The sequence below is a fragment of the Cynocephalus volans genome, chromosome 9 (assembly GCF_027409185.1).
Source record: "Cynocephalus volans isolate mCynVol1 chromosome 9, mCynVol1.pri, whole genome shotgun sequence".
Lineage (NCBI taxonomy): Eukaryota > Metazoa > Chordata > Mammalia > Dermoptera > Cynocephalidae > Cynocephalus > Cynocephalus volans.
Genome location: NC_084468.1, coordinates 132,022,828 through 132,036,416, shown reverse-complemented (window position 1 = coordinate 132,036,416; position 13,589 = coordinate 132,022,828). Strand labels below are relative to the sequence as shown.

The following is a 13,589-nucleotide window of genomic DNA, read 5'->3' as shown; positions in this document are numbered from 1 at the left end:
TCAAATACACATTTGTAACTTAAAGTATAACACTAAAATAAGCATTTTTCCTTGTGGCATCATGAACGTGCCATATATCAATAGCCAAGAAACTTTCTTTTACTGACATCTTTTAGAATCTGAGAGGTACGGCAACACCAACAACCCAAAGTCCCCCAAGCTTTGACTCATTTATGAAGATTACCTCAAGTTCCTCTTCCCCATTTTTTTTTTCAAAAGCTATTTTACGCAAAATAATTGTTATGGAAGATTATAAATTGGACATGCAATCCATCAGTACCACTAGGTATCAATTTTCCCTTTGGATCACATCGAATGACCAGAGAGGCAATGGCCCAGTTATTCTCAGGTCTTGTAGAATTATCTTTCCAAGTTATTCTTTCTATTGTTTACCAATACGGAAAGATTGTGTAAGAAAAATCCATATTAAGCACTCCTGTGTTGGTAGTGATGCTATTGAAACTGGTACATTATTCCGGTCTTCTTCTGAAGAACATATGAAATAAATTTTTCGCTAAAAATAAGGTTGCTTGTTTAAAAACATTGGGAAAGTTAGAACTGCTGTTTTCTTTATTACTCTGTGTTTTAGTCTGCTGGGGCTTCCATAACAAAATACCACAGACTGAGTGGCTTAAACAATAGAAATTAATTTTCCCACAGTTCTGGAGTCTGGAAGTCTAAGATCAAGGTGCCAGTGAAGTAGTTGAAGTCCTTGTCCTTCCCTTGTTTTAACTTTTATTTTAATTTCTCAGCTAATACTTGCCTGTATGCAAAAAGTACCTAGAGTTGTGTTCTAAAATGCAGCTTCTGAGTTCTGTAGCTCTGCATTCAGCACTCAGTCTTCCTGTGTGAGTGAAGGGACTTAGCTAAAACCACAACCTGCAAACAGTTTCCTGTATACATGAGAGACTGACTTGCTTTCTAGCTGGCATTGCAGTAACCCCCCAACCACATCCCCCATCCCTGTGAAGCCCACTACCCAAAGTCAAACCACCTGCTAAAGACCCCCAATTTAGGGGACTCTGCTTGAATACAGGCAAAAGAGCCAATAGAAAGACTTGCTTGCTTTGCTATTTAAGTTTAGTTCTCCCTGCATTCAAGGCCCAGGTATTTGGAATGCAAGTCCATCTGGGTCTGCCAGCATAATAAATCATCTGACTTCTCCTCTCTGAGTGACTGCGTCTCCTTGGCGACTCCTTTCCATAACACCAGCAGGGTTGGTTTCTCCTGAGGCTTCTCTCCTTGGCTTGAAGAGGGTCACCTTCTCATTATGCCCTCATATGGCCTTTTCTCTGGTGTCTCTTACTCTTCTTGGATTAGGGTCTTACCCTTGTGACCTCATTTAACCATAGTTACTTTGTTAAAGACCTTATCTCCAAATATAGTCACATTGGAGGTTAGGGCTTTGACATATGGATTTGGGGGTAACACAATTCAGACAATAATATTTTGATAGCTAGGAATTTGAGAGCCAAATCTGTGTGACACATGAAGCAATATTGGAAAATATTTGGCATTACTTTTCTACCCATATTTTCCCCATTACCTGATTTGCTTGTTTATTTTCCTTTTTTACATGTACTGTATTTTTTTTTTTTTTTTTTTTTTTGGTGAGCTATGGTAGATATTTTTTATAAGACAGAGGACAAATAAGTAAATAAATACATTAAATTCTCATCTATAGAAGATTTGTCGGGTTATTTGCTCATTGAAATAATTAGTAGAAGTTGTATTCCTGGTTGTCAAAAGGTACCAGAGAAGGTTCAGCAATCATACTCCTCTGAGTATACTTACAAATTTATATGAATGTTTAGTTTTATAATACATATTCTAATTGCATGGTTCTTTCTCCCTTTGATAATATAACAGAAATCTATGGAATTAAAATTTTACAGGGAATAAAGTTGTTTTCCTACTTATGTCAACTCTTCTTTCTCTTATTCTAGAAACACTTCATAAAAACAGAGCAACAACCTATCCAGCCAGCAGAACCAAAGTCACAACCCAGGTATATCTTTTATATGATACACAAAAATGTAAGTTAATACATTTGGATTTGATATTATCGGTGTAATTGCTGACTTTAATATCTAGGTTTGGAAAAGCATAGATTGTTGAAAGCTCAAACTTTTTTATATATACTTTTCAATGTTTCCATTTAACTTGACCCAGGCAAGAAGAAGAAATTTTTTCCCCTGAATATTTTAGTAATCAATCAGTAGACACAGCTGAAGTGTACTTTGTAGCATTGAGGAGAAAGCAGTGTAAACGATATTGCTTATGTGTAAACTGTGTTTTGTTGATCAGAAACTATATATCACAATTCACTGTGGTACAGCACGCCTTTCAGTGACTCTACTAGAGATTCTTAGATTGCTTTGTTACTTTATGTACCAAATTTGTTGATAAACTTTAGTGAAAAAACACTGATTTTGTAAGATAGATTGGAGGGTGAGATGAAAAGAAAGGATTGAGGAAAGTTAACAGTGAATTTTCTGAGAAGGGCAGGTTTCACACCTGTGTTTTCTTATTCACTGAGAATATCCACTCATTAATCATTATTAATTATAAACTGGAAGAATATAAAACAAATATTTGAAGGCACTGGAGAGTGAAGGCATGCAGACAGAAACTGTAGGGAATTCATTTGATCCTTGAACGAAAGGAACTGCAATGGGTGAGGTTCCCATTTATCTAGCTTTTCCCAGGTCACACAGTGGCAGGTAGCTGGATCTTTGGTAGAAACCCTCAGAAGAGTGTGGGGCTGCTGGAATGGCTGGGAACTATCTAGCAAATTCCACAAAGGAAAAAGCCACAGAGAGAGGAAACCTGAGTCTGCATACAAACTCCTCTCAAACTTTTGGCTGACCCCTGAACTGTGCATGTGTAGAAGAGATTCTAAGGAGACCAGCCTAAAGGAACAACTTGCATAGTTTTCAACTGGTTCAACTGGTTACATGAAAGGAAAAAGATACCCTGGATGATGGAATTAGCAAATAAGAGTTTAGAGCAGCTATTATAAATGTTCAAGAATTTACGATGTTTGTAATGACAAGGGATCCCCAGTACAGAAACAGAAGCTAGATATAGATTTGAACAAACCATCAATTAATTTAACCTAATTGACATCTTTAGAAGACACATCCAACAACCGCAGAATATACATTCTTTTTAAGTGCATGTGCAACTTACATTGTAAAGATAAAAACAGGCAGCAATGAAATTTTAAAAAATAGAGCAACAATAAAGCAAATTAAGGCTAAAGGTTCTTTGAAGAGATTAATAAAATTTGTCAACTCGTAGCAAGACTTATTTAAAAAAAAAAAAAGAAGAGATAAAACACAAATTAAGGCTGACCAATTAGCTCAGTTGGTTAGAGTGAGGTGTTACAACACCAAGGTTAAGGGTTCAGATCACCATATGGGCCAGTCACCAAAGAAACAAAACAAAACAAAACAAAAAACCAACCCACAAATTACCAGTATCAGGAACTTGTATATCCTATAGACATTAAAAGGATCATAAGAGTACATGTGAATAATTTCATGCCAATTACATTCAACCAAGAGGAAGTAGTCAAATTTTCTGAAAAAAGGTAACATACCAAAACTGACACAAGAAGAAATAGAAAATTTGAATAACCCATGTCTATTAAAGAAATTGAATTTGTTACAAAAAATATTTCCACAGAGAGATTTGCTTTAAATACAAAAAATTATAAATGTCATATGTAAATTATTTCAAAAATATTTTACGGTGTTTAAAGCAGCTTGCCTTTTTTCGTAGGCCTTTGTCCTTCAGATATTCTTTACCTGGTTACTTTTATTGGGAAGTAAGTCTATTTTTCTTAGAGGTGTTACTATATTAAAATTAGTCCAGCACTTTCAATAATAAAAAAATTGTCTCAGAGATGAGTGCTAGAATGCAGTTATTTGCCTGCTTGGAAACAGCTAGCCAATCTGAATTCTAAATGTTTTCCTGTATAGCTTACCAGGTTTTGCAGGCATAAGGAGCCATGGCAAAGTTCTTAGAGATATCTAGCTAATTTTTGCATGAATATCTTAAACATTTTGGAGGATGGCCGAAAGAAGTTTTAGAGGTCTCTCGATTCAATCCTTCTATTTTTCAGATGAGAAAACAGATTCAAAAGGATTAGTGAATTCTTCAAGGTCACAAAAATACAAAATAGAACTGTGATTCACAGTATAGTGATATTCTTAGTCAATCATGCCTTTATGCCATTTGTGTCTTAAATTTTAACAGCCTTTCTGATGATTACTTAGAGGTAAACTGAAACTTTACTTAATAAATGAGTAATCTAAGAGTGACCCTAGTGATTTAAAAACTGTTTTTAGAATAGAATAATGGAGAAAAAGAGATAAAAAAAAAATAAAATGAGGAGTGAAACAATGTAAAAATAAAGCAAAATAGTGAATAATATAAAACTATTCATGTGTATATACAAGTATGTGTGTGTTTATATACGTATATATATAATACACGCACAGACACACTTCACTGAAAATATTTAAGTGAATTAATATTAAAAGCCTCTTCTTTGTTTGAGATCCTGTACTATTTTTATTACAAAAATTCCATGAAACTTTAGAATCTAAATGTTGGGACCCTTTGTAGCTTGGCCTAGAGGATTTTTCTTGTTAGAGAGGAATTTCCCATATATTTTCATCTAGAAGTTTCCTTAAAGCCTACATGAAGCAGAGTATATTAACCTTCCATCAGTCATCAGTCAACTTCTATAAAGTACTGGCCAATTTTTAAAGTACATTTGCATTTCAAGGGTAAAAATATGTCACACAGATATCACCATTGCCAGTAAATACAAGAGAGTCTGTTTTCCTCCCTCTTTCCTTAGTTATAGAAAAAAAGATGATGGAATTAATTTACACATACCCACAAGCTTTGTGGGAACCCTCTACAGTTGGCCAATAGGACTGGTTTGTGCACCCACTCAGCAGTAATTTTTAAAGAGTCGGTCACTTGGCTGGCTGGTAAGAGGTGGGAGTGCGGAAGTTAAGCGAACTAGAGGTGCTGCTGCAGCACTTGGTTGGGAGTTACTGCTCACGTGAGCACCCACTCCTGTTCTTGGTAGGGAATGGGATCTGTTGCCTGGTATAGATAAATAGCGGTGAATAAGTCAGCGTCCTGATTATTTCTGTCCTAATCTTCAATGATCACAAGCCTAAAGGGCAAATTTTCCCATTCTATTTTTTTCTATTATTTTGTTCATCTTCCTGGTTTTTCAACTGTAAAGACTTCAATGCTCAGAAAGGGAAGAAAAGATGGTGCTGTAGTGCTTAGATATGTTTGTTTGTATGTAAATATATGTACAGGTGTACATAAAACATTTTATTAAAGTATTATTAAACAAAGAGCTATAGTGCTAAAATCCCAGACATTTAGGATGAACTTATTAGTTTGCAGTGTACACATTGTGGATACTTGATTTTCTTTTTGGGTTCATAAATATATATTTGTGCATTTTTAGGAGAGAAAGATAATCTTTTTGCCTTGATTTTATAATTCTGCTATATAATCCATTATATATAGTTATGCACAACATTTATAGAAAATAATTTTTATAGATGAGCATCTATGAGATACAATTGTTTAAATATCTGAAAGAAGGTTTCTAAGTCTTTCATATTTCAATTTAAATAATAAATTTTGAAGTTTTTAGGACTCAGTAAATTTCAGAAGATTGTTGGAAATCCTTAGTATTAAAATATGGCTGAGAAAGCCTAAAACCATTTTTAAAGGAAAAGAAGTTTATTTTAAACATTTCAGAGAAAGGTAACCAATCTCATTTCAGTCAGAGTTGCCAAATGAACGTTTCTCTGAGTTTTATTTTTTTTTAAAGTAAAACACCTAATGTAAAATTTCTAAACCAGAAAAAATTAGAATTAAATAGATGTAGTCTTAATTTTTAGTTTCTAAAAATGTAATATGTTCATTAGTTATAGTATATATGTTTTTTTACCTCAATAAAGATTTAATTGTATTTTGTGAAGTGGAATCTTGTCTTTTCCTAGCATCATCCTTTTAATACCTTTTTAACTTCTTTATGCTTAACCCATTTTTCTCTTATTTTTATATGGTTAATATAAAATACCAAAAGAAGTTTATATTACCAGGTAAAGGGAAATAATGCTTTAGCACACCCAGAGTTCATTCTCAGTATCTCAGCAAAAATTGTGAACCAGGAGCTATATAGGTTTGTGAACTATTGTAGTATTTTGATGACATTGTCTTTTTATTTTCTATGAGAAAGATTTATTTTATATATATAGATAATCTTACTTGAGGTCCACTTGGATTTGTTTAGTACCTCTATGTTGCAAAAGTCTCCATTTTCCATCATATAACCCATTGCATTCATGAATAAAATACTCATTTTCTTTTGATGTCTTTTTGCAGTGAGGTGTTAATTCTTTGCAGATTAATATGATGACAGTGATAAATTTTCCTTTTGTTGAATTTCTAAAGCACATAATTGTTTTTAAAAATGCCTGACTGATTTCCAAGTATAAAATAAAGGAATTGATGGGTCTTTAATTCATGGAGGAAAAACATTCCATTGTTGGTTCATAACATTAAATATGTAGATGTGATAAGTTCAGAGGCTGGTTATCAGCCTTTCACCTTTTCAGTATTTAATTTGCTTCAGCTCTGAGTGATAAAAGTGTTAGCACTTAAAAATAGCATCTGTGAAGAAAAGTGTACCATTTTGGAAACCTCAAGTTCCCCTTATTTTTTGTTTTTGATCTTTAGGATTCTTGGCATTCATATAGTTCATATAAATATGTAGATAAGAAATAGTTGAATATTTCCTTCTTCCTATTTCTTAACATACTGGAACTAAAATGGTAATAAGATATGACTCACTAATATCTTCCTGAAAGGCAAAATTGAATTATTAATTCCAAATTATTTCCTTTTCGATACAATGAAATATAGTGCATCTACTGGCATACCTAAGTATGATATTCACATTTCAGAGTCTAGAGATTTAGGTGGGTACTTGAGCGTTTTCTTTTTTAGCTCTAAAATTGCTGTATTCTCTTTGTTAATAACACTTTTTCCTGGAAGGGACCAGGTCCTACCTTATTTTATCTCAAAATGTGTTTATAATTTACCACCTAATAACTTTCCTTTGGTCTCTTCTGAAATGTTTTTACCTGTTAATGGAAGATTAGTTTACTTATTATAAGATATCCTCTGTCAACAGATTTTTTCCGGGTCAGTACCCAGCCTAAGCATTATTTGAAAATAAATTTATGGTAAATAACACTTCTCCAGTGATACCTCCAGTCATGTCTCTGTCTTTGGAGAATTATAGACTCTGAGAGTTTAAGGAAACTTAGAGGAGATTTTCTACTGAAACCCTCTATCTAAAGGGTGAATCTCCTCTATAACATGGTAGCCACATAGACTCTACTTGAAAACTCCAGGAATTCATAATGCCTTTGTTTAAGAGGCATCCCATTTAATTCAAAGGAGTGCTCTGATTTTCAGGCAGTTGTCTGTATTAATCTAAATACTTATCTCCCTTGAACTGGTATCCATTGGTCCTTTTGAAGCCACTCCTCCGTACCAATTTTCTCAGATTAAGCCCAAGCCTATTTCAACTAATCCTCTCTCTCTCTCTATATATATTATATTCACACACACACGCGTGCACACACACACACACACACACACTCACACACACACACACACACGCACTCACACACACACTCGCACACACACACGCACACGCACACACACACACACACTCACACACACTCGCACACACACACTCGCACACACACTCACACACACACTCGCACACACACACACACTCGCACACACACACACACTCACACACACTCGCACACACACACTCGCACACACACACTCACACACACACACTCGCACACACACTCACACACACTCACACACACACACTCACACACACACACACGTATGTAATGGTCTACAACACCTTTACTGGCATGGTAGCTCAAACTATCTTAAGTAAAAATGGACTTGATTTACTCATATAAAGTGGGAATTACAAGTGGGTAGAGTATGGTGGCATCTGTTCTTTGTGTCTGTTTTGCACCTCAGGCTCAACTGATTCAAGGACTCAAGTCCTAGAATGTCTTCAGGATGTGTTCTCCTTTCTTTCATTTAAAAAAAAATATTTTATTTTATTTTATTTTTTTATTTTAACTTATCAATACACATTGTAGTTGATTTTCGTGTCCTTTTACCCGTTCCTGGCCCCCCACCACTACATCATAGCTGCTCACTTGTCTTAACAAGTTCAAGGAACTGTTGTGATTGTTGTGTCTTCTCCCCGCCCCCACCCTTTATTTGTTTGTATATTTATTTATTTATTTATTTATTTATAGCTCCCACAAATAAGTGAGAACATGTGATATTTCTCATTCTGTGCCTGACTTGTTTCACTTCATATCATTGTCTCTAAGTCCATCCATGTTGTTGTGAATGGCAGTATTTCATTCGTTTTTATAGCTGAGTAGTATTCCATTGTGTACATGTACCACAGTTTCCGTATCCACTCATCTGATGATGGACTTTGGGCCGGTTCCAACTCTTGGCTATTGTAAAGAGTGCTGCGATGAACATTGGGGAACAGGTATACTTTCGACTTGATGATTTCCATTCCTCTGGGTATATTCCCAGCAGTGGAATAGCTGGGTCGTATGGTAGATCTATCTGCAATTGTTTAAGGAACCTCCATACCATTTTCCATAGAGGCTGCACCATTTTGCAGTCCCACTAACCGTGTATGAGAGTTCCTTTTTCTCTGCGACCTCACCAGCATTTATCATTCTCAGTCTTTGGGATATTAGCCATCCTAACTGGGGTGAAATGGTATCTCAAAGTGCTTTTGATTTGCATTTCCTGAATGCTGAATGATGTTGAGCATTTTTTCATATGTCTGTTGGCCGTTTGTATTCTCCATTTGAGAAATGCCTATTCAGCTCCTTTGCCCATTTCTTAATTGGGTTATTTGTTTTTTTGCTGTAAAGTTGTTTGAGAATCATTAGAGACTAATATAAACAACTATATGCCAGCAAATTTGAAAATCTGGAGGAAATAGATACATTTACGGATACATACAAACTACCAAAACTGAGCCAAGAAGATATAGAAAATCTAAACAGACGAATAACAATAAACAAGATTGGAGCTGTTATCAGAAGGCTCCCAACAAAGAAAAAGCTCAGTACTGGATGGGTTCACTGCAGAGTTCTACCAAACTTTCAAAGAGGAATTGACACCAATTCTCTACAAACTATTCCAAAAGTTTGAAACAGAGGCCATTCTCCCAAACTTTCTTTCATTTTTAATCTCTGCTTGCCTCTGTTTGGCTTTGATACCTTCCTATATAGAAGTTTTGTCCATGTGGCAAGGAAAATGGCTGGCTTCCAGGTATCTTTAATTCATTTACTTCCTGTTCTCACCAAAAAAGGTGATATTATATTTCAATTAAAAAAACAAAACAAAAAGGAACAATCCCCACCTCCCCCCCCAAACCCAAACAAACAAAGAAGAAAAAACACCACAAAAGACACTAAACTACAAACACATACACAAAACAGGAAAATATTCTGGCTGACTCCCCAGCTTGGAAGATGTAACCAGACCAAGACAAATCCAAGAGTCACATGAACAGAGTGGGAGAAGTGCAGTTCAGCAAAGGAAAAGGAGGTGCTAGACAGAGGAAAGGAACAGATGCCCTCTATACTAAAAAATATTCCCATTACAGCATGATGCTTAGGAAAGAATGTTATTGAGCAAGGTCTTGCTGGCTGACGTGCGTAGAAGCCAATACTATGATACTAGATTTTGAGAAAAGAAATGCTTTATTGCAAGGTCAACTGTCAAGAAGCCAGGAGGCAAGGCTTAAATCTGTCTCTGCAATCTGTGATCTGGGCAAGTTCTAAAGGATCAGGGAGCAAGGAAATTTTGAGTTGTCAGAATTTGATTGGTCAGTGCACTGGATCTTCCTTATTGTAGTACCTCTCGCTCTGGATTGGCTCCAGTGGTTTTGTTCCATTGGTGGGGAATTTAGTTCCTGTAGTGCTCAAGGTCACGACCTTCCTCCCCTGCACATACTTCCTGTAAAACAACATGCTAGTAGAAAGAAGTGAGACTCATTGAAACCATTTATGCAGTTTCAAGAATACAGTATTTCAGATGTAATTTTATTAACACAATGTAGAATGCAACCCAACCCTAGATCCAATGGATCAACTTATAAAGCTCATCATTATGTCAGCTTTTGGGGTCAGCTTTCCAAGGGCAATAACTCATATTGATTTGAATTTTGAAAAAAAAAATCCCAAAAACCCAAAAGAAGAAACAAACCCTGAGACCTTTTCAGATATTCCAATGTGTTCCCATTCTGTTCTCTCTTTCTTCTTTCCTTTTCCTTCTCCACCCCTTTCCTTCTCTCTTTATCTGTTATACAAAGAAAAGTAGTTGCTCTTAGGGATCAGAGTATAGAAGGGAAATAGACCTGGAGATAATTGCAAAATAATGTGTTAACTACAGTGATGGAGGTAAGATACCTAACATCTTCATAGGTCAGAGAAGAATTATTGTGCAATCATTTATACAGTCATTTCTCAGTATCCACAGGAGATTGGTTCCAGGAACCCCTAAGGATATCAAAATCTGCAGATGCTCAAGTCACTTGTATAAAACTATGTATGTTCTCCCATACACTCTAAATCATCTCTAGATTACTTATAATCTATAAGCTAGTACAATGTAAATGCTATGTAAATAGTTGTTATACTGTATTTTTTTAAATTTGTATTTTTCTTGTTGCATTGTTATTTTTTGTTGTTTGCTTTTTTTCCAAATATTTTCAATCCAAGATTGGTTGAATCCACAGATGTGGAACTCGCAGATATGGAGGGCCTACTGTATATATGATTGTACAATAATTCCTGTCTGACCTCTGAATAATGTATATAATATATATAAAATTCCTTTGTGACCTATTAAGATATATTTGTATACACACTAATTGCAGAACTTTACAAATAATGCTAATACATTTTGATTTAACTCCTTGTCACATTTTCCTCAGATAATTACCATGTTTTCTTTTCAGTAACCCCTCCACCCACCATGACACATTTTTTTAAATGGCATATTTCGCCCCTGCCAGCTTATCAACCCCATCCCCTACTGTATTTTTTAGCAAAGCATATATTACCTTTTAGCATACTCTGTAATTAACTTGTTTACTATCACTGTTGTTTGTCTATTTTAGAATATAAGCACAATGAGAACAGAAGTTTTTGTGTTTTATTAACCAGTGTATCTTCAGTACTATAATAGCACCTTACACTGTAAGTAAATAAATAAATAAAATAAACAAACACTTGTTCAATTTATAAATAAAAATTTTTGGATCTTTTTCTCTGCTTTGTAATGAATTTTCTTTCCCTTCCAGCCATGTAGCTTCACTGGAAGACCCCATAACTGTATCTCAAAATTGAAATAATTAGGTATCCCCCTCTCCCACCTTTCTCTCCTTTATTCCTTTATTGTAGTAGTGATACTGTTCATCCAGTCACCCAAAGCCACCCAGTTAGCCTGTATTTCCCCACCTTGTTTACAAAGATTTTATGAGAACCTTAAAAATTGCCTTCCTGAAATTTTGACACATCAGAAACTATTTCCTAGTCCAGCAATCTAGTAAAAAAAAAAAACAAAATAATAATTAAATTATAATAAAGGAAATGAATTTAGGATGGCATGACATTCTTTTTGTGCACATTCTAGCTCTTGGCACCACTGTAGTACTTTATTCTTTAAGGTCTCACCCACCATCCAGTTGGTAACTGATAGACTTTGTGGTATTATTGGACCATCCTTTACAGTTTTCATTTTCTTTCCCTTTTTGAAAGTGAAGACATTTGCCATTCTTCAGAGCTCTCCTATCACATTCATTCTGTAGTTTTTCAAGGCAACAGATCAACAGATAAATATGGAAAATTATTTACCTGAGCCCAAAAAATTTAACTAAGAGATTCAGTTTTGGTTTTAAGATCTTTCCTTGTCTTAAGCTTCAGTTCTCTTCTACCAGTACTTATTCTATCTTTTTTAGTGTGATGGTCATTCTTTTTGAGCATAGTAGCATCAAAATGGACTGAATTATTGTATTTCCAATAAACTCCCAGGTGATGCTGGTCTGCTGGTCCTCAAACCACACTTTGAGGAGCAAGCTAGAAGATATATTTGACTCAGTTCAGTACTTATTCCCCTGGCTCTGACAACTCCCAGGATGAGTTAGTTCTTTTCTGCTAGTTATCTAGTTAACAGAGAGATCTATCGTAAATCACCTTGATGATATCCCAGTGCCGTGATCTTGTAATAGGCAGAAGTCTTGAACAACAGCTGCCAGATAACTGTATCTCCTGGATATGCTACCATCTCCAAACTCCCATACTTACCTCCAAGACAAGTGTTGTTTAGCTGCACCTTCAGTCGTCTACTCCTGCCTTCCTCAGGATTGCTTTTAAGTGGTATAAGAGAAGAATAAAGGTAGCTAAGTTTAAGGGAAATGATTGCCTCAATTATCAACTTCTTCTCTGTGAGATCAATTTATGGTATTTGGTGTGTCTTGTGTTATGATCCTCCATTTTCCCAGCTTTCCTGGCATATTTCTATTTCTCTGGTCTTTTGAAGATCTACTTTTCTCTGCATACTGGTCCCTTGCTTATGACTATTGGCAAGAATTTTGAACTCCCTCTTAATTGTAGTTTGGTGTCTTTCTTCTACTACTTATCCTCTTGTGCGAGGGTTTTGCTCAAGAGAGCTGTGCACTCCAGCAGAAGCATGGTTGGGCAGTGGGCCGTTGGTAGCCCACAGCTCTGAACATGCAGAATCAAACACAAGTGAGAATCATTAGAGGTGAGACTGTCAGCACCATGTGGTTTCCCAATCTAGCCTGACTGGATGGAAAAAACACTGTGCTGGTAGGTGGAACAAAGACACGAAGTAACCAAGTCCTGATAGCTGGGCTCGCTGGTAAAACTGAGTTAGAGCATATTGACCTCAGCTGCAGGCTCATTGAAGCCCTCTGCTTTCTCCCATAGAATAAAGATGGGCTGGTCCCTAGAGAAGTCAAGTCTTCTTCCTCATTAATGTGTAGCCATAATTTCACTAGTTTCTGCTGAGGGATGCAGCGGAGAGTAAGGAAACTGACCACATGAAAACAGTAACTGGGAAAGAAGATGGCTGGGCCTGGTTCAAGAGGAAGGCCCCGTGCAGGTGTGATTCCTACATGGAATCGGAAGGGAAATGTCCAAGGAGAAGCAAGCAGAATAACGAGAGAAAGAACAGACATAAGTTCTCACTTCTAAAGCAAAATAATCCTGCCTAATAGTACAAAGAGGATGAATGAAGTCTCAAGAAGGTAAAACCAGATTTGCAATTATGTCTTCATGGTGAAACTCATAAAGAGGATGAGTAGGGAGGCAGAAGCATGTGGAAAGGGGGCCAAAAAAATCTCTTCTTTCTCTAATCCAGGTTGGTCT

General features: G+C 35.8%; 1 protein-coding gene across 1 annotated transcript in view; it reads left to right on the top strand.

Annotated features, from left to right (window-relative positions):
* Positions 1 to 13,589, top strand: part of IQCM (IQ motif containing M) — a 280,795-nt gene that overhangs the window by 134,584 nt on the left and 132,622 nt on the right. The window contains exon 8 of the mRNA XM_063107487.1: positions 1,947 to 2,008. Coding sequence (XP_062963557.1) covers positions 1,947 to 2,008 — 62 coding nt within the window. The remainder of the gene's footprint in view (positions 1 to 1,946; positions 2,009 to 13,589) is intronic.